General features: G+C 37.7%; 1 protein-coding gene across 1 annotated transcript; it reads right to left on the reverse strand.

The window, feature by feature from the left end:
• Window positions 1-403: 403 nt before the first annotated feature.
• Window positions 404-808, reverse strand: LOC124556005 (piggyBac transposable element-derived protein 4-like). Its single transcript, XM_047130046.1, has one exon. The coding sequence runs from the start codon at window positions 806-808 to the stop codon at window positions 404-406; it is 405 nt and encodes a 134-aa protein (XP_046986002.1).
• Window positions 809-23,209: the final 22,401 nt, after the last annotated feature.

Below are 23,209 nucleotides of genomic sequence, written 5' to 3' on the forward strand. Positions count from 1 at the left end.
TGTCCAAAAGAGATGGACAGGTGTAGTACCTATCCATATAAATGCAATGTCCTTTGCCAAAGTACTGTGAACACAACCTTTTTACAAGTCCCTAGATACTATTGTCTCTCATGCCCGGGTTCCCGGGTTCGATTCCCGGCGGGGTCAGGGATTTTCTCTGCCTCGTGATGACTGGGTGTTGTGTGCTGTCCTTAGGTTAGTTAGGTTTAAGTAGTTCTAAGTTCTAGGGGACTGATGACCATAGATGTTAAGTCCCATAGTGCTCAGAGCCATTTGAACCATTTTTGAATACTATTGTCAACACTGCCTGCAGAACCTGTACATGCATCACAGTTTAGCATATAACCGGTTGATGAATCGCAGAGAGCATACAATTTTATTCCATATTTATTGGGTTTGTTTTTCATGTATGCTCTGAAGATTTTTCTACCACGAAAGGGACATTTGCCTCATCTATTGTCAGATTCATGCCTGGACGAAAACTAATTTTGCTTTTATTCACAAAGAAATCAAACAAAGGCCTCACTTTGTGAAGTGGGTCGTGCTTTTCTTCGCCTCTGCTAGTGAACGTAGCATTGTCATTCAAGTGTAATATCGACAATGTAGCGCAAAATCGATCGCGACTCAACAATTTACTCGCAAATCCTGTCTGTGGAAACGGGTCTGTTAACCAATAATCACTGATTTTCGGCAATTTGGCGACGCACATATGCAAAATAATACTGAGAGACCAGTAAATCTCTTGCAATTTTACTGCAGACCACTTATGCCAAACAGAGTTTATTTTCAGGCTACCTTTGCGTTTCATTGTCGTAATAACGTTTCCAGCGTACAGATTCGTTTCACTTTTGATGAGCCGAATAAGGTCGTCATCAAAGAAATAACTAAAATATCGAAGCTCCTCAGCGGCATCTTAAAAATGCGATGCTACGCCGACTACTTCCTGGAGATCCCGCAGTGCTGGCTGAACGTCTAGTTCCGACCAATCTTGCTCTTTGTGCTCAGTGAGCCACACACGACCAGGTACCGCAGATGGTGACTGATGGTCTGTACCATTGTCTGCATAGAAAGAAAATAATGCTAAGATTGGTACTAAAAGGTACTAAATGCAAGTGAAGTAATGAACACTACTCACAATACAAAATGCGGCAATGAACTCTTCACTTTATGAACAACTGACACATATACTTACCTGAATCATCACTTGTACTTTCGTCTGGAGAGTACGAATCCTCGTTGTCAGAATCGTCAATTTCACATCCTGCATCCCCATAAAGAATATCTAAGATCTCTGCCTCCGTCAAATCACTCTGCGATATTTTCACGATCGTAAACACCTGTGAATGAACTGCAGGTAACTTCGTCTTTGCAGTGCTCACAGCCGCTCCCAGGATGAGATGACCGGTAAGTGCTTGCCTCTTGCGGAAGAAGAATGAAATACCTCCACATTAGTTGACGAAACTGCTTCGGAGACGCGCTAAACGCGCTTACAGAGCCCAATAAGGGCTCGCCCGTACGGTATACGGGCGCCGTCGCCAACGTCAGGGCGGCCGCGCCCGTATGGCGTACGGGCACCGTGCTGTAAGTGTTAAATTGCCAGGAAAGTGGAAATAGTGTGAAAGGTTTAAGATAACACACTTTGTAACACAGCTTGTCATTTACTCTTCTTTCTTCCTGCTGAGAAAGCTGTGAACTCCGTAGCAAACTGCCTTTTAGCTTGTGAAGTCACGTCATTTACCCATTCTTCTTAAATCGATATACAGTTTTTGCGTGAGGACACCGCATTTCATTATTCAAGCACAACACACAAGTATTCTTACTAATTTGACTGTGGTAGAATGAACACAGGAAGAAGTTTTTTAAAGAATTTTGTGTTGCCATTGGAGGTTTCTTGCATGATCCTTTAAAGCAGTTTTTGCATCATCAAGATTCATTTCTATGACCATAGAAACCATTACTAATAAACAAGATTAGAAGCTGTCCTGTAAGGTATGTAGCCAAGCCACCACCACTTAAATGTATAACAAAGGCTGCTTTTTCTGAAAAGTTGTTTAATAATTAACTAAGATGAGTGCAAAAGGCATTCACTTCCCGTGAGGCATAATGTAGGAAACATATCTATTTTTTAACGCAAGTAACAGCTGAGCTGCGTAATCGACAACAAATGCTGTTTCTAGTAAGCAATGGCATTGTTTAGCTTCTCTCTACGGTTATACACGATGGTTTATGGAATGTGTTACGGAAATACTGCATTTATTGTTAAGGTGTAAACGTGACGCACAGCTTTTATGCCACCTATTTGGTCCTCGACGGAATAGGCAGATCAATCACAGTGTGGTCAAGAAACAGGTAAATTCCGATAAGGTGACAATCCGTACGATTTATTTACTTGTACGTAATTTATAAATATATTTCCAGTTCTCCGCTACAGTGTACATGCGATAACAGCCATATCTCTTTCACATTACGGTCATATATCAGCGGATCACACTCGTTTCAACATTATTCAGCAGACACGTACCGACGTGTTAAGAAACATTCCAGTGTGGCTCGAAAAATTTCACCTAACTCGATTCGACCACGGATCTCAATCAGTCGACAAGTGTGCAACGCGTTTGCGTATACGTCATTTTGACGTAACTTCCGAGTGGTTCTAACCACAATGGTGTGTATGTTAGGCTTCCCGTCCCGATCGCGCACCAAGTGACTTCCATCTGTTTCCTGCTTCGAAGAAGACTCTCGGCGGAATGCACTTTGGCAGCAATGCTGACGTCAAACAAGCCGTTCAACGTATGCAACGCCATGATTTTTCCCTGGAAGGGTTTTTGAAGCTTATAAAGCGGTATGACAAATGTTTCAATGTATTGGAAATTATGTAGAAAGGCCGGCCCAAGTGGCCGTGCGGTTAAAGGCGCTGCAGTCTGGAACCGCAAGACCGCTACGGTCACAGGTTCGAATCCTACCTCGGGCATGGATGTGTGTGATGTCCTTAGGTTAGTTAGGTTTAACTAGTTCTAAGTTCTAGGGGACTAATGACAGCAGTTGAGCCCCATAGTGCTCCGAGCCATTTGAACCATTATGTAGAAAAATAAAGATATGTCTTATTTTTAATGTCTCACTCGCTTTTTTTTCCTTTCACACACAACTCTGACCACAGTCGACAGAGGAAACTTATTTTCCAACTCCCCGTCGTATTTATAGTTGATGATGACTTCAATCTACCTCGATATGCTGGAAAAATTATACTTTTAAGGCTGGCGGCAGCCATAAAACGTCATCCGGAATTGTACTGAATGCTTTCTCAGAAAATTGTTTTGAACGATTAGTTCATGAGCCCACTCCAAGCGTAAATGGTTGCGAAAGCATACTTGACCTCTTAGCTACAAATAATCCTGGACAAATAGGGAGTATCGTGACGAATACAGGGATCAGCGACCACAACGCAGTTGCTGCTAGGCTGAATATCGTAACATCTACAGCCATCAAATACAAACGCAAGGTATATCTATCTTGAAAAAAGCTGATAAAAATGATCTTAACGCCTTTTTAAGAGACAGCCTTCACTCCTTCCGTTCTGATTATGTAAGCGTAGAGCACATGTGGAATGATTTCAGAGAGATAATATCGATGACAGTTGAGAGATGTATACCACATAAATTAATAAGTGATGCTACTGATCCCTCATGGTGCGCAAAACGGGTCAAATGGCTGCTGCAGAAGCAACGGAAAAAGCATGCCAAATTTAATAGAACGCAAAATCCCAAAAATTGGCAAAGTTTTGCAGAAGTTCGAAATGTAGCGTGTACTTCAATGCGCGATGCTTTTAATCATTTCCACAACGAAATTCTGTCTCGGAATCTGGCAGAAAACCCAAAGCGACTCTGGCACACCAGTGGCAACACGTAATCAATACCTTCACTGCGGGATAACAACGGTGCAGTCCCTGATGACAGTGCCACCAAAGCAGAGTTATTAAATTCAGTTTTCTGAAATTCCTTCACCAAAGAAGACGAAGTAAATATTCATGAATTCCAATCAAGAATAACTGCCAATATGAGAAATATAGAAGTAGATATCCTCGGTGTAGCAAAGCAGCTTTAATCACTTAATAAAGTCAAAGCGTCCGATCCAGATTGTATACCAGTCAGGTTCCTTAGAGAGTATGCTGATACAATAGCTCCATATTTAGCGTTTATATACAACCCTCTCACTCACAGAAAGATCCGTACCTAAAGACTGGAAAATTGCTCAAGTCATACCAATACCGAAAAAGGGAAGCAGGAGTAACCCGCTGAATTACAAGCCCGTAATACTAACGTCGATTTGCAGCAGGGATTTGGAACATATACTGTGTTCGAACAACATGAAGTAGGCCTATGTCGAAGAAAACACTTTATTGTCACATAGTTAACACGGATTCAAAAAATATCGTTCTTGTGAAAGACAGCTAGCTTTTTATACTCATGAAGTAATGAGTGCTATCGACAGGGGATGTCAAATTGATTCCACATTATCAGATATCCAGAAGGCTTTCGACACCGTTACTCACAAGCGTCTTCTAACCAAACTGCGTGTCTATGGAATATCGCCTCAGTTGTGCGACTGGATTCATGATTTCCTGTCAGAAAGGTCACAGTTCGTAGTAACAGACAGAAAGTCATTGAGTAAAACGCCAAAGTAATATCCGGCGTTCCCGAAGGAAGTGTTACAGGCCCTCTATTGTTCCTGGTCTATATTAACGACATAGGGGACTAACTGAGTAGCCGTCTTAGATTATTTGCAGATGATGCTGTCATTTATCGTCTTTTAAAGTCATCAGATAACCAAACCGAATTGCAAAATGATTTAAATAAGATATCTGTATGGTGTGAAAAGTGGCAATTGACCCTGAATAAAGAAAAGTGTGAAGTTATTCACATGAGAACTAACAGAAATCAGTTTAATTTCGATTACGAGACAAGTCACACAATTCTGAAGGCTGTAAATTAAATTAAATACTCAAGGATTACAATTACAAATAACCTAAATTGGAACGATGATATAGATAATGTTGTGGGTAGAACAAACCAAAGTCTGCGATTTATTGACAGACCACTTAGAAGGTGCAACAGGTCTACTCAAGAGACTCCTTATACCATGCTTGTCCTCCATATTCTAGAGTACTGCTGTGTGGTGTGAGATCGGCATCAGGTGCGACTGACGGATAACATCGAAAAAGTTCAAAGAAGTTGAGCTCGTTTCGCATTATCGCGAAATAAGGGAGATAATACCACAGACATTATTCCTGAATTAGAGTGGCAATCATTAAAACAAAGGCGTTTTTCGTTGCGACGGCAACTTCTAATGAAATTTCAATCACTAGTTCTCTCCTCAGATAGCGAAAACACTCTGTTGGCACCCACCTACGTAGGGATAAATTATCATCACGGTGCAATAAAAGAAATCAGACCTCGCAAAGGAAAATTTAAGTGCTCGGTTTCCCTGCGCGTCGTTCGAGAGTGTAACGTTAGAGAGACAGCTTGAAGATGGTTCACTGAACGCTCTGCCAAGCCCTTTATTGTGAATAGCAGAGTAATCACGTAGATGTAGATGTACATGACCCACCAAAATGGTTCAAATGGCTCTGAGCACTATGGAACTTAACATCTGAGGTCATCAGTCCCCTAGAACTACTTAAACTTAACTAACCTAAGGACATCACTCAGATCCAAGCCCGAGGCAGGATTCGAACTGTAGCGATCGCGCGGTTTCAGACTGAAGCGCCTAGAACGGCTCGGCCACACCGGCCGGCCCATGGCCCACCAATGAGATTGCGTCTATCTGTATATTGTAACACTAAAAAAGTATCTTCAAAATGAGCAGTTAAAAGAAATCATATATTGTCCACATGATTGAATGAAACAGGATGTATAATGTACACCATTTACATTTCAGTTTGCTTTTGTTTCATCTATGTGAGTTGTGCCTGACTGTTCAAAGTTTTAGTCAGCATTGTTGCCTTCTGGTATTGTTTGACACTGTTTTAGCAAAATCATTATTGTTAATACTGCATAGCAGCAGTATTCTTTTGTGTTTCGTGTGTACTGCATCCAGCGGGTTTAGAAGAGGAAAGTGCGGCTCTAGGGGAGGAGTATAAAGATCGTGGAACAAGAAAAAGAATGAAGAAGAAATGACAATAGAAGCGGAAACTGAAATCAGGTAAATCTTCTGTTTATTCCTTTTTACTAGAAAAATGGAATTGGTTTCCATAACATCCATCAGTAAATAATGCCATGATACATAGTATTTTCTTATTCCTTTCGTCCTAGAAATCGTGATAATGATCCTCATTTAATGAATTCCGATACTCCCTGCCAACATAGAGAGGGTCGTTGCAATTGCTGTTCTATCCCAGTAAACATTCTATGTAGAACCAAAATAAATGTGTTGGCTACGCCAAATAAAAACATGAACCTCCAGAAGTTAGTATCTTCTGGACATAAGCATTCCTAAGCATTGGCGTATTCATGGAGAGAATGCCAAAGTAAAACCAGCAGCTGTTACAGTGAAATATCACGTAAGCCGGGGGTTTGATACAGATTTACCCTATTTTTCATTTTAATTTTTCTTCTTAATGAAGAGTATCTCTGCAGATAATAAACAGGAAATGATCCAACAGACTTTGGAATACTTGCAGTTAATGTTCCTACATGCTAATCTAAACAAAGAACATTATTATTTCAGAAAGTTAAGTAAGTAGCTTAACTATCACACGCTAACAAGGATTTTTGTAAACTGCAGGTGAAATCAGGGAGTGAGAAAATTATTGTACGTGCTGCAATTTTATTTTTTGGGAAATGCTTCGGTACTGGACAAACAAGATTAAATAACATTGCAAAAGGAATTGCATCTGGGAGATGACTAACAGATAGAAAGGGGGGGGGGGGGTTGATCATAAGATTACAAAGTATGAAACTATAAGAAAGCATATGGTAGAACTATTATCAAAACTGGAAGCCACCGAAAGTCATTACAGTAGAAACGAAAGCCAGCGATTGTATCTTTTGTATGGATTAAATATAAACAAGCTTTTAAAATTAATGTGGAATCGAATTCGATATCCCAAAACGGAATTAACTGTGAAAACGGCATTATGTTCCATTGAATAGTTTAGTATATATCAGTTTTTCACTTTTCCTGAAAAATTTGAATCAACGGACTTTATACATTTTGGTTTGTTGGTTCTCATATCTGCTGGGATATTACATGTCATGACCTAGAGTAGAAAATTACTCCAAAATCAGAATTACAAGTAAATGAATACCGATTCACCTAATTGCAAAAATCATATGAAAAAAATAAACAAAGCTTTCATAAAATGTCTGACACTCGATAAAACACGTAAGCCCTGGATTACTTTGTGAGAGAGTGCATGTTTTGGCTGCATACGCACAATGACTTGCAGATGCTATGCAGGTGTGTGTGTGTGTGTGTGTGTGTGTGTGTGTGCACTGGTGAAACATCCTGCTGCTCTCTACACCTTCACCTGCCACAGTTAGCTTTTGACAATCATATGCATTCGTTACTGATTGGCTTTTTTGTTTGTAAGCTCATTGAGATACTTTTGGGCATGACATTAAAAGAACAAGATAGTAGTTCTGAGTGATTGTTTCGATCACACATGTCAAAATGATTGGATATTTTTGAGCATGAGCAATATGGAAACTCTGAGCTACTGCTGACTGGCTTTACACAATTCAGGTCATTCAGATAGATTTGAACATGCCACCAATTTAAATTAGTCAGATCATTCAGATACTTTCGTGCAGAGTGCCAGTCAACTCTATTCAGATAATTCAGATACATCTGAATGTGCCCTAGATGGCAGCTTTACAACTATACAATGATTGGCTATTTCGTTTTTATGGCTGCTAGCAGAAGTGGGCTAGTTTCACCATCTTGGATCGTTACAGCAGAGGCATTGCAACTTATTATTGGGTCCATCTACCAAAAAGTAAATTCACCACAAGACATAACTGAAGCCTGAGAGAAAACCTGAGATTACTAGTAAAAATGTCACCCACTCATATTGTTCATCAAGCTAAGAGATTTTAATCATCCCACAATCGACTGCACTATTTACATCATTGAGAATTTCCACAAGAAATTGGTATGACTGACCATGAGGCAGCTGTAGGAATAATGATTTCCAAATTATGTTTTTCTTCGTCTTCTTTTTCTTCTTGTTTTTGCCTTTTCCTATTTATTCTAAGAGGTCAGCTCTGTGGTATGGGTTGAGGCAATATTGGTTGTAAATTGTGCACATATGCCATTCCTGACACCACCACTCCCTCCTGAAGGGAATATGTGAATCTTTCTAAATATTTGTGCACCATGTGTCTGTAGCAGGATGTTAGTACCTGCTTCGTATTCAAGTAACTGGATGCGCAAAAATGCGTAAAAACCACATACAGGTTTGGTTCCACTGCAGAAGCAAAGTTGCTCATTTTGTTTGCTACGTATTCAATGTGTGCCTGCCAGTTCAAATTTTTATCTGAATTTAGACCTAAGAATTTGACTGAATCAGCTTCCTCTGTACGTTGATTCCTGTGTACAATCTTAATCTGCTCACATTTTGACTGTTTGATTTTGATCTGCATCATGTGAGTCTTAGATATGTTTAGATTCAACCTGTTTACCTGAAACCAAGTTTCTAAGGTTTCTGATCACAGATTTGGGAATTTTTTCCAAATCATGATCTTCAACTAAGACAGAAGTATAATCTGCAAACAGAATTCGTTCAAAAATGGCTCTGAGCACTATGGGACTTAACATCTGTGGTCATCAGTCCCCTAGAACTTAGAACTACTTAAACCTAACTAACCTAGGGACATCACACACACCCATGCCCGAGGCAGGATTCGAACCTGCGACTGTAGCGGTCACGTGGTTCCAGACTGAAGCGCCTAGAACCGCATGGCCACACCGGCCGTCTAAACAGAATTGATAGGGAGCTTATACTTAATGGTAAGTCATTAACATAGAAGACAAATGTGACTGGACCTAATATCGAACATTGTGGAACACCCTGAGCTATATTTTTCCAGTCAGAATAATCAAATGAGCCATTTGAAGAGATGCTATCTCTTTGTTTTCAGTTTGATAAGTCGGGCTAATGCCATATTTTTCAAGTTTGTAACAAGCAATGCATGGTTTACAGAATCAAATGCGTCTGTGAGGTCGCAGAAAATTGCTGCCACCTTATTTCTCTTGTCTAATGATGTACTTATTTTCTCAATGAAACTGTTTACTGCATCTGTGGTGTTTTCCCCCCACTGAAAACCAAATTGGTTGTTTAGAGTAACAGAATATTTTGCTATGAAGTTTTGGATTTGTTCAACAGCAAGTTTTTCAAATATTTTAGATAGAACTGCGAGAATCGACATAGGATGATAATTTCCCACGATCTCTCTTGATCCCTTCTTGAAGAGTGGTTTGACTTCAGCATATTTTATTACCTCCGGGAAACAGCACTCTTCAAAATATTGACTTATTATTTGAGCTGGCGGGTTTCCAATTCTGTTGTGCACCACTTTAATAACTTTGATGGGTATTCCATCCCAACCTGCAGATTTTTTTGCTTTTTAATGTTAGAATAGTATTTTCTACATCCTCCACAGAAACTTTTAAGAATTTTGTAAATTTTTCTGAGTTTTCACCTGAGCCAAAGGGATTTACTTTGTTGTGATAATCTGTTCCATCTACATCACACTTTGTTACATTTATAAAGAATTTATTAAAGTACTCTGGTATATAAGCTGTACTAGTTAATTTGTTTTAATAATCTGTTCTGTGCTATTCAAATTCTTATTTAGACTATAAAAAAATATTCAAATATTTAACTGTTATTATCATAACAACTGTACAAGAACTTCTGTGTGACAAAAGCACAGGGAAAATGAAAGTTATAACTTAGGCACTGAATGAAGTTACAGCAGAAGAGTAATTCAAGATTATGTTTGAATGCTAAAGGACACTGAAGATCTACAAGGATATCGGGAGCTGCAGCTGTGTTGGCAATGGTGAACCACCAGTATAACAACCATGAGGTGCCACTGAGCAGCAACAGCCCTTGGAAGGCAGCTGGAAAACACAACAAGAGGCAGCATCGACTACACAGCAGCAGCAAAATTGGTGCACTAGTTTCAAGCAGCAGTACTCCACAAGATAAGTATAAACAATAAAAATTGAGCTGTCTGGTATAGAGGTATGTTTTTGAAACTTGAACTTGGTTTAGCAAGAGTGTCAAAATGAATAAATCAAGTGGATATTGCGATATTAAGTCATCAATGACTGTAAATCTACAGAGAATGAAAACAGCATATGTTCTGTGAATAGCTCTGAAATCAAAGTGGATCACCAGAATTTAATATTGCAAGTTTTAGAGAAAATGAATGGCCAATTGGATGAAATAAATGAAAATGTAAAGAATCAAGAAGCAGAAAATATTAGTAGTACCAAGTCAATGAAAAGTATATTAACCAAGGGAGACACTGATGCTAAAAACAAAGTTAGGGATAGAATGTAACTCAAGTGAATACTTAAGGCACGTTAGCTTTCAGTGAAAGCCTCCATCAGGAAATGAAACATGCACACACATTCATTCACCCAAGTGAGTACACCTCATTCACATATGACAGACACCTTCAGCAGCTGAAACTGATATACTCTAGATGGCGGTCATACATGCATGAATTTTGCTTGCTTGTGTGAATGAATGTGTATGTGTGTGTGTGATTTTCCGTTTCTGATGAAGGCTTTGGTCAAAAGCAAATGTGTAGGTGTCTTTTCGTAGTACCTGTCTTCATCTCAATGTGTCATCTTCACAGTATCAGCCTATCTTTTCCACATGTTATTTCCATGATGGGTGCTTTATGATTGGAATTCATACTCTTCTTAAGGCTTTTTCTTTATCAAGGTGAACCTTTTTGTCCAAAATTTATTTATTTGAGGTGGAATTCCTATCCATTGTATAATTATTATGAATGCTGAAAAGTGGCACATAATGCGTTAATACTCACAGTTACAAATACACAAATGCAAAGGAACAGGGTAAATACTTTTACTATTCTCTAGAACTGATCTATATTTTTGTTTAAAATTGATTTTAGGTACATTTTCATTTATTATGATCATTAAACGTTTGTTTGTTGGAATTCATATCCAGGGAAGGCCACACAATGAAGCTACTCATTATCCTAACAAGCTGATGTACGCCTTTCATAGTAAAAGGGTAAATATTTTAAAACAGGTTTTACCTTTTAACTAATGTTTTTGTTATGATAGTTTAGTAGCTGAACACCTTCACCATTTCATTATTATTATTATTATTATTGTTACTGTACACATCATTTTGTTTCCTGTGCCTGTGAATAGCTCTAAAAAAAATTACTTTGGTTTTTTTCCATCATTATTTGCACACTAGAAAGAGGCTGCCTTTTTAAAAATTTTGTTGTTCATATTATTTGTTTCAAAGTTTTGGGTGTTATTGCGATGACATGACTCACAGTCTCCACTTAGATGTATTAAGTAGTCAAAAATGTGGTCACAGATATGTGTTACACTGTTATTATACAGTGAATGCAACTTCTATAGCTTGTGTACATGACATCAGGCAGTGTGTACTTGAAGAGAGTCTGAGCACAAGGAGAAAGACTTATGCTGTTTGCAGCCGTGACGATATCAAGTTTGAATAGTATGGTGCTAGCCAATATTTTTTAATAAATAGGTTATGCACAAGCTCAACTTTTGTTCAACTTATCATGGGAAATAATCAGATATTTAACTGTTATTATCATGAAACTGTACTAGATCTTCATACCCTGTTTCTGCTTTCTCAGTCTGATTCCTGTACTGATTCATATTTTGACTTTGCTGTCCATTAGTAATTCTCATGAGCTCTCACTCTGCTCTGTTCCAGTTACTTCAGGACAGCTTCTTCTACTCTGCTCCTGCATAGTTGCAGTACACTGCATCCTATGCTACTTTTGATTTTTCCTTGTCATATTTCTCCTTTGGAGAAGACACTCTGACTATCCTTTGGAGTTCAGAACATTTAAAAATAACCTTCTTGAATTATCAGTAAGCCTGACTAAGTAGCCTAGGCCAACTTATAAACAGCCATACACCCATAAGAGAACTAATGTTCAATGGCTGACATCTGTCAATCGTCCACTGAGTGTCAACCATTTACCCAAATGCAACTGTTCATTGCACCAACTGCCACACATTATCACCCACAGACCACCAGTTCTACTCTACTGACAGCTGATACAACACGTGTGATATCATACTAGCAACATAGCTCACTAGAGCTCATAAAATCCTACAATCTCAGGCATTCTACTGTGTCAGCCCACTAAAATCGCGTAAAAATCCAAGTCCCTGTATATATTATACTGACTTCCTCGTTTTAATAAAGCATGTTTGAAGTTTCTATCCTTATTTAGTTCCCAGTGGCACAAATCCAGGTTTAAAAATCTTTTTTTTCTGAAAAGAGGTGAAAAGTAATTTTATTCCCGGTGTAATTTCAACCTACCACATTCTGGCAAGCAGTTTGGATCATTGTACAGCAATAGCATCCATGTCACTACAACAACATCTTACTGGGTGATAGTTACACCATTTGAGGGGCTGTCATGCAACTGAAACTTAGTGAAGACTTGCATGGAGCATAAGGAATGCACACATTCTCTGCACATATTATTGCTAACCTACATATGAGACTTTGATGATGAGAAACTCCAGAATGATTAGGAACTGCTATTTCTGATAATTTCTACATGTTCTTAATATGCCTTGGAAATATTTCTCTCTAAAGCTTAAGCTACATCTACTGGCTGTGTCAGGTCGTTGAGTACCAACTAATTGCCAAGTCATCCCCTACCAAAGGTGTCACTGAGATACCATATAGAGGGCATGGGATCAGCATACCATTCTCCTAGCCTTCGAAACCTTCCCAGACCTTGGAGCTACTACTTCTTACTCAAGCAGAACCCCAGCTGCCATTACAAAGCTGGGTCCACACTGCTCCAGTACTCCCACTGAGGTAGTAGCCACAAGTTCAACAGATATCAAATGTACTGCAAAATTAGCTATGGAGGCAGACAAATGTTTATTTCTGCTTTAGAGGAGATACTTGAGCTGCGCACATTACATTTTTCAAAGGCAACTGCTGGTGGTGTCTGTTGATGAATTACATTGACAATCTATTTAAATACAAATTCTTTCCTTTGTGTTATTCGCAAAATTTCTAAATATTACCTGTTCATTGGGTCAACAGATATTTGTGAAAGGCGATTTCTAGGCTACTGATATTACTTAACACAGATAATTTTAGATTTAAGATCATAAAAGAGACTTCAATCATGATGTGTCAACATTTCTCTAATCCAATAGAAGAAGCATATAATGCTCAGTAACTAGCTATAGTTTTGTAGATAAATGAGTGATGAATTACTCTCCTATTTTCCATTTTGTCTTGTATTCAATTGAAGGCTTGCTATATGGTATCATATGGATTCCAGATGCAGGCACTGGACAAGGTGCTTCTCTGCTAGTCAACATAATTCCTCCAATAGTTTGGTGTTGTTGAAACCTAGAAGCATGAAGTAGACAGAAAAAATCTGACAATGATTATACCCAATTGAATACTGGTATTCTGTCACTACCATATTACCACAGTGTAGAACAAGTAAGCTAATTTTATGGTTAATGTGATGATCTGGGCTCACATGATTCTTTGGTTGACCTCTTTCCATCCTCATAATGGATGTGTTACATCCATTGATGCTAATGTCCATGACCAACCTTTATCCCCTAATTAAGGTAAGTTGTAAAGCCTTACTCAGATCTAATCTTGTCAGCTGGCTACATCCAAGAGAGCAATGATTAACCATAAAATCATATTCAAATGTGCATAAAATATTTAAACTCGCAAAAAATTCTTACTTATAAGGATTTCCCTCCACACTTACCGTTCACTTCTATCGCTATATCTGTGAAATTATTTTGAGTCACTAGTAATTCAATGATTATTGTGGTATTTTTTTATCTAAGGCATTCTGGGATCTTACAGATCTTCATCAAGGGTAAATTAGCATTGTTTGCTCAGCTGGTGTGTCATTGTCTTTAGTCACATATTTACAAGGGCTTGTAATGCCACATATGCTTTGCATTCAGATGACACTAAGAAACTGGTCTCTCGTACCATGTTTATTTGCCTGCACTGTCTACCATTCCCCATAGATTTGCATTGGAGAGGACTTGTGTGCCAGTCTACAACTGTTCAGCTAGATTTTGTTTCTCTGTAGAATCCAGCACCAACCCTTACATACAAAATTGGTCATTTGGACCCAAGATTCACGGGTTGCATATTGCGATTGAAGCTGACAGTCTCTAAATGAGCTAGAAGACTAAAAGACAGTTTTCCATGAGCATGAAGTTTCGCCATATCTCATTAAGAAAACTGTGCAAGTCATGCCTCAGTAGTAATCAAGAGTCAAGGAAGAAGAAGCAAATAGAGATGTTGTCAGTTCTACAGTGTTTTTTTTCCCTGTGTAAGAAGCCATTTCTTAAAAATAGTAAGGATCAAGGTGTTAAGTTTGATACGGGTGACCTTTCTGACATCAGAAACTTCTCTGGGAAAGGTCAGAGAGGATCTACAGTGAAAAGTAAGAATCTGTGTCATTGTGATAAATATTATATATTGGCCAAACCACACAAACTGTACAAAAACAGCAAAATGAACTTAGGCAGCTGATATTTTCTTCTTCACCTGAATGAATCAGCAATGGCTCAGTATTCCACCTCTGCTCACCACTGTTTTAACTATGAACACTTTCAAAAACTGTCCACCATTACATCTTTCTGGGAGTGTCAGCTTAAGGAAGCAGCGAAAAACAACTAGCAAGAAATATAAGCAATCAATATGAGGGTTTCAAATTAGACAATTCCAGTACTTGGATTCTGCTCATATCTCTTATATGCTGTCATTGTAATTTCTCTTGTGAATCAAAAACTTGTCATAATTTGACTGACTCAGAAATTAATTCATAAGATTTATTGACCTCCATTGTCCACATTCAGTTCTATTTTTAATTATGGTTATTGCAATTTTTGAAGACTTCCTCGTATTACGATACTGGCACTTAAAGGAACAACACAACAGTGAACTCAGAAGACAATGGAAGACACTCCATGACAATGACTATAGGATTTATAGTTGAAATATCAGGAGAAATATGTTGGAACACTACAAAAGAACTAATTGCAGAAACTGTTTCACTGAATGCTCTATATTAATATGGCCTGAACAAATCATTGAAATGAAATGGTTATTTTCAGTTACTTGGAGACCATTTGTAGTCATTAATGAACCGCATCTTTCCAAACAACAATGATATTTTAGCAGGTGATAATGTGCCATGTCACAAGGCCACAATTGTTCACAGTTCAGTTGAAAAACATTGTGGACAATTCAAGCAAATGATTTGGCCACCCCGACTGCTCAACATGAATACAATAAAACATTTAAACGATATAATCAGGAATTCAGTTACTACAAAAATCCTGTACTGGCAACACTTTCACATTTATGATTGACTATAGGGGCAACATGGCTCAGTGTTTCTGCAGGGGACTTCCTATAATGTGCTGAGTCCACACCACATTTACCTGCTGCAGTACACTGGGCAAAAGCAGGTCTGAAACAATATTATGAGGTATTGCATGACTTTTGTCACCTCAGTGTAAAGTTAAGAGAAGGAGTACATAAAATTTTATGATATCTACTTCAATAATACAGTGTTACAGGTAACATCAAAATTATGTAAGCAGGAATCTGTTAACAAACCATTTGATGTAGATTATTTGAATCTGCTAGTATTCTCTAGTATTACAACTTAATGTGGGAGTAATTTATCAGAGATTAATGTCATTTAAAATTGATTTCTTCTGTTCTTTTTTTGAGTAGTATACTTTTTCTTAAACCCCTCAGATAAAATAATTTTAAGTGCACTGTAGGCAAAAGAATGGACTACTTTTTGGACTCTGTTGAAATATCTGAGGCCAAGATATTTGTGGCCTGTTAAGAACATTAGCAAGCCTGTTGTGGGGAGTATCATTTGACTGTCCAGTCCCTGTGTTTTCTTTCTGTATGGACATCTTAAGGTCAAAATTATTTAAATTCTCTTTAATACTGAGGAGATAACTATAGATATAGAGGCTAGGAACTGTCATAATATTAAGATCTTTGAAATGAGTTTTACATACTTCTCTTAAAAATTGTTACTATAAATCTGATAGCCTTCTTGTTGCCACCTGAAAACAATTTCTGAGCCAAAGCAGTTACCCCATCGAAGAATTCCACAGGTAAGGTGAGAGTGGAAAAATAAAAAATATGCATATACCAATAGGGCTTTGCTTATGTTATTCCTGAATTTGTTCATCAGATAAATCACTCAAGACAGTCTGGAGCACAATTTTTCCGTGTTACTCACCTAGGTGAGTCTCTGGTCAGTGTTAAGACCTAACAGTTAGATTATTTTGTACTCTTCACTGGAGACACTAAAACTGAAAACAGTATCTTCAGTTTTCTTATAATTAATTTGCAGGCAATTTGTCTGGAACCAACTAGCATGTGTGTCCATTGCTGTAATTATGTTGTGCCACAGCTTTCTATATAACAAAAATGGTGTAATTAAAGTTTTATCATCTGTGCATAATAAAGAGTCATATGGCAAGAATGAGCGGAAATTACCAAGTAGTGAGCTCTTTGGCATACCTTTGACAGCAGATACACAGTCTAATATTTTATCATTGTTACTAACTGTTCTGTGGCTCAATAAGGTGAACAGCATTCCCACCAGCTCTACAGTACCAGCACTTGATGATAAGTCTACTGTGGGAGACAGTGTCAAGATTTGCTCAGGTGTGGAGCGTGCCAATTCTTTATTTCTTTAAGTTTATTACACCAGTTCAATTTTCTGTTTTTTGGATATTTGGGACAAAAGGAGTAATCTTTCCTACCAAAAACCATAAAAATTTCTTTGTTGACTTATAATTTGTAAACCATCACAAATAGTAGCCAATTGTGTAAATTTGCTACCATCTTCATGTGCATGGCATCAAGCTTTTGATGAAATAGATGTTATGGTAAAAACAGTTGTGTAGGTAAGAGGAGGTATAATTGATGTTATAGCCAGAGAGGAAAAATATCTTTCTCATTCCTCTCGCACACATTCAATATGATGTCACCCCCACACCTGAGCCAAACAATAATCAAACTGGTATCTTTCCTCAACATTCCTGTCACTGTACTGGCTAATAATTACACTGATAATGCCACAAGTCCAATACAAACAGTGCATTGGTACTTGTTCTGTGGCTGTTGATGACATTCTGCACAATTGCTGAGATAGCTGTTTCTGCTGTTCCGCAATCTGAAATACTAGAAGTATACACTGACATGAAATGACCTGGTCATAATTTTTCTGTGGTATGCTTGTGTGAATGTTAGGGTAAGTGTTTATTCATGTACTATTCCACTGAGTCATTCATTTGAAACATTTAGGAACACTTACAGAAAATTTTACTCTGCTTCAATGTGTTTTAGGAAGATACCAACCTCAATAATAACAGTAGTTGTGGAATCAAAGGCACAGACAGGGTTATTCAGGACTCTGATGATAAACCTTCTCACGCTCTTCAGGGATACCTTCTGAGTATTTTGGTACTGGGGGTCAGTGGTTTCTGGCAGTTCATTACAGAGTTACTGCATTTTGTTTTCTTTCTTGTTCCAATTAGTTTAGTGTCTTTATTGCACTGAAAACAGTGCTGACAGCAGTAGCAGCAGTAATACCCTTCTTGCCTCATTGTCCTCAAGATTGCTTCCAGTACCGCACAATTCCACCTAGGATTTTGTTTTCCAGCAGTTTTAGTTATGCAATCATGATAATACACAGCAGTATTAAAGGTATGCTTACTGATGATGAGTTGGATGATATGCACTAGGTTTATGAATTCACTGAATGCAATGTGAAAACTGCACAATGAAGCTGTGATAATAGCTTATGTGTTCCATCTTAAGGTTGTAGCATTATCCGTGTTGTGTGGGGTACGCTTTGATCACTGCATATAACATACTTCTTCGTTGTTCTGAAGGTATTTTCACAGACACAAGAGTGGCTGCATTAACAAAACAAATAAATTATAATAACATTATTACTCTGTAATGAATCACCAGAGACCATGACACCCTCATACCAAAATATTAAAAAAGTATCCCTGGACAATCTCTTAAAGCTTATCAGTGGAGTTCTGGTTCACCCTGTGTATTAATAAAGCAACCAGATGGTAATATATTTATGACAACAACAGAACTATTAACAGGATTTGACAAATTGTAACAAAGAGAAATATTTCTATTATATTATTCACTCATCTTCAAATATTTTACATGTCACTGGTGTAAATATTAACATATCAACTGAGGTGACCGAAGTAATGAGATAGCTATATGCACATATACACATGGCAGTACTATAATGTACATAAAGCATAAGTGAACAGTGCACTTGAAGAGCACTCATTTATACCCAGTTGGCTATGTGAAAAGGTGTCTGACATGAATATGGCCACATGAGAGGAATTAACAGACTTTGAATGTGGAATGGTAGTTGGAGCTAAATGCATGGGACACTCCATTTTTCAAATCACTTGGGAATTCTATATTCTGAGATCCACAATTTGAAAAGTTTGCTGAGAATATCACATTTCAGGCACGACCTCTTACCGCAGATCAAACCGTGGCGAACGGCCTTCACTTAATGATTAAGAGCAGTGAAGTTAGCAGAGAGTTGTCAATTTTAACCGATAAGCAACAATCCCTGAAAAGACCAAAAAATAAATGTGAGATGTATGACAAATGTACCTGTTAGAACAGTGCAATGAAATTTGTCATTAATGGGCTATGGCGGCAGATGACCAATTTGAGTGCCTTTGCTGAGTGACATCAGCTACAGTGCCTCTCCTGGGCTTGTGACCTTATCACTTGGACTCTAGATGACTGGAAAACTGTGGCGTCGTCAGATGAGTCCAAGTTTCAGTTATTAAGAACTGATGGTAGGGTTTGAGTGTGGCCTAGACCCCATGAAGTCAAAGACACAACTCAATGAGGCACTGTGCAACCTGGTGGTGGCTCCACAATGGTGTGGGCAGAACCAATCATTGACAGGAAGTTGTTATTTTCAGTTACTTGGAGACCATTTGCAGCTATTTATGAACTTCATCTTCCCAAAAAGCAATGGAATTTTAGTGGGTGACAATGCACCATGTCACCAGGTCACAATTGCTCACAGTTCAGTTGAAATATATTGTGGATGATTTGAGTGAATGATATGGGCACCCAGACTGCTTAGCATGAATGCAATCAAACATTCACAGAATATAATCAGGAAGCACCAAATACTGCACTAGCAACATATTCACAATTATAGTTGGCTATAGGAACAGAAGGTCTCATTAATTTTGCAAGGGACTTCCAATGGCTTGTTGAGTCAATGCCAAGTTTAGCTGCTGCACTACACTGGACAACAGGAGGTCAGAAACAATATTAGGAGGTATACCATGACTTTAATCACTTCAGAATAAAGCTAAGTGAAGTAGAACATAAAATTTCATGACATTTGCTTCAACAATATTGTGTCACATCTAACATCAAAAATATGTATGCAGGAACCCATTAACAAACCATTTGATGTAGATTATTTGTATCTGCTAGTAGTCTCTAATGTGACAACTTGGTGTGGGAGTAATTTATCAGAATGTAATGCCAATTGAAATTGATTTCTTACATTCTTTTATTTCTTAGACCACTCCGATAAAGTAATTTGAAATGCACTATAAGCTATAGAATGAGTTAGTTGTGGAAGTCTGTTGAATTATCTGAGACCAAGACAATTGTGGCTGCTACAAATATTAGCTAGCCTGTTGTACAGCAAATGAACTGATTGTCCAGTCCCTGTGTTGCCTTTCTGTTTGGATACCTTAAGGTTAAAATTATTTAAATTCTCTTTAATACTGAGGAGATAACTATACATGTAGAGGCTAGGAACTGTCATAATATTAAGATCTTTGAAATGAGTTTTACATGCTTCTCTTAAAAATTGTTACTATAAATCTAGCAGCCTTCTTATTGCCACCTGAAAGCAATTTTGGAGCCAAAGCAGTTACCCCATAGATGAATTCCCTGGGTGAGGTGAGAGGGGAATACTACAAAATATGCATATGCGAAGAGGGTTTTGCTTGCATTATGTCTGAATTTGTACAACAGATAAATCACTCAAGACAGTTTGGAGCATAATTTTTATGTGTTACTCACCCAGCTGAGTTTCTGGTCTATGTAGAGACCTAACAGTCAAATTATTTTATACTCTTCATTAGAGACACTAAAACTGAAAACAATTCCTTCAGTTTTATTATAATTAATTTGCAAGCAAAACGTCTGGAACCAAGTAGCATGTCAGTCCATTGCTATAGTTATGTTATGTCATGGCTTCTCTATATAATCAAATTGTGTAATTAGAGTTTTACCATCTGTGTACAGTACTGACTCACATGGCAAGAATGAGGGTAAATCGTATTTGATTATAATTACTTAGTTATCTCTCTGGCTTAGGCATGACCCAATAAGGGGAAGAGCACTCCCTCCAGCTCTGTAGTACTGGCAGTTGATGATAAGTATACTGTGGGAGACAGTGTCAAGAGCTTTCCTCAACTCCAGAAGAGTTGTGCAGCTTGTTTCCTTACACTCAAGAGAAACGATGTTGTGAAGAGCTCAGTAAATTATTTTCCTTAAAATGCTGGTTTATCTGTTTGTGCACATAATATTCTGTTATCTTTGACATTATTGGTAGGAGTGAGATGGCATGATAGTTATCAGGGGATGCTTTATCACTCCTGTTATGGATAGGTGTTACAGTAATAATTTTTGGCAACCTGGAGAGATCCCTTCATGACAAATTTCATTGATGATTATAGTTACTGGTAGTAAAATTTCTTATTGCATAACTTGAGAGTTCACAGAAATCTTTGGCTTTTGATTTTCTAAGTTTGGCAACTGTTTCACATACTTTTCTGTAAGATACACAAGACCAGCAAAAATTATCAACTGGCTTACAATCTAGAGCTTGGAGCAAAACTGCATCTTTATTTACATCTTCAGTGAGATTTTTATTTGAGCCACAACTGGTAATGTGTGCATTTAAGATGATTGGTTAGATTGGAATTTTGTGCTTCCTTTTAGACCTTATTTTTGTTTTAATAATTTTATGCACTACTTCACACTACTTTGTTGAGTTGAGTATATACCTGTCATTTGCTTTCTTTCTGGACACTCTAATTTCTGACCTGCTGTGTAAGTTTTCTTCTTAGATTGACTCTGATGCAATTTAACATAGTGCACAACCTTTTCATCATTGAGTTTGCTCAGGTGTGAAGTGTGCCAGTTCCTCATTTATTGAGGTTTATTACAACAGTTCAATTTTTTGTGTTATTTTGGACAATATGAGTAATCTTTACTACCAATAACTGATAAAATTTCTTCGTTGACTTATAATTTGTAAACCATCACACATAGTAGGCTGTTGTATGAATTTGCTACCTTTTTCATATATATGGCATCATGCTTTCACTGAAATGGATTTTAAGGTAAAAACAGTTGTGTAAGTAAGAGGAGGTATAATCGATGTTACAGCCAAAGAGGAAAAATATCTTTCTTATTCTCCTTATGCTGTTCAATATGATGTCTCCCCACACCTGAAAAAACAATAATCAAACTGGTATCTCTTCTCAACATTCTTGTCACTGTACTGGCTAGTAACCTCTGTAGATCTGTAAGTTGAATGAGTGAGATTCAGATTCCTGTCTTGGCATCTAGAGTTTGATATTCTATGGATTCCCTATATCATGGCAAGCAATTGCTGGAATGCCTTCACAGCTGGATTCTTTCCCTATCCTAGTAAACTCCACATCTCAAATTATCTATGTACTCTTCAAATAATCATACAGTTTCTAGTGGACAGAGTATCAGTATCATTTTACTTCCTTCTTGTTTCGTTCCCAATTAATGTGTAGGAAGAATGACATTCAATGTGCCATTTAGTATGCAGGAATTTATCTAACTGTGCAGTCATGGTTTTTATGCTAGGTATTTTTGCAACATTTTAAACTTTTCTAGGTTCATTTCAGAATTCATTTTCTCTGAATTTTAAAATGTGTGGGACTCTGATGGATAATGATCATTTCTGTGATGACCTCTTGCAGACTACTCAAGCTTGTGAGTGTTTCAAAACGTTTCTTTCAATATTCTGCATTTTCTACATAATTCTGTTTGAGCAGACTACAAATGACAAAACATACAGTGCCACTCAATGTGTGTTTAAACTATATTCCTCTAATAGATTTGACATTCATAGAATACGAGTAATTTTTAGGATGTTTTACACAAACACTGAATTCACAGCAATTTAATCAATCTCTTCAATGACAATACACAACTATTCAAATCATCTACTAACTCCATAAGTCAGTTTTCCGTTACAAGTAACATAAAATACCAAGTGCTAAATCATTCAGTACTCTACAAGCAAAATAGGATATTTCAGTTTGACAGCATTCTTACTCCACAGCTCCACACAAAATATTGAAGTTGACACCTTTGTCTGAGAGGTTAATAACATTACAAAAACATATTGAACATTACGCACAAAGCCCTTTTGTGATTATTATTTCCATGAAATTACCTATCATATAACAGAAGATATTTGAGGGGGTAGTCTTAAAATGCATGCATAGTTTCAAGATAGCTGTTGAGTACTATTATTCTAATACTGTCCATATTGTGAAACAGAGGTAGCGACTGCTGAGATAAGGTCCACAGGTAACAAGAACCCATTTCCTGCAGCCTAGTGATGAGTTCTACTTCAGGGTGTATTTACCGTACACTGCCTTTTAATCAATAAAAAAAACTGCCATCCAGAGGGAAACATTAGCTACTGACATCTCAAAGTGCTTGTTTTCATAAGTCAAGGTTTTGGTTATCTATCGTATCCTTAAATTATTACAGGGCAATTTGGGATGGTTACTCTCAAAAGCAAACAGCCAATGGTCT

Source organism: Schistocerca americana, chromosome X (assembly GCF_021461395.2).
Source record: "Schistocerca americana isolate TAMUIC-IGC-003095 chromosome X, iqSchAmer2.1, whole genome shotgun sequence".
In the NCBI taxonomy this organism is placed as follows: domain Eukaryota; kingdom Metazoa; phylum Arthropoda; class Insecta; order Orthoptera; family Acrididae; genus Schistocerca; species Schistocerca americana.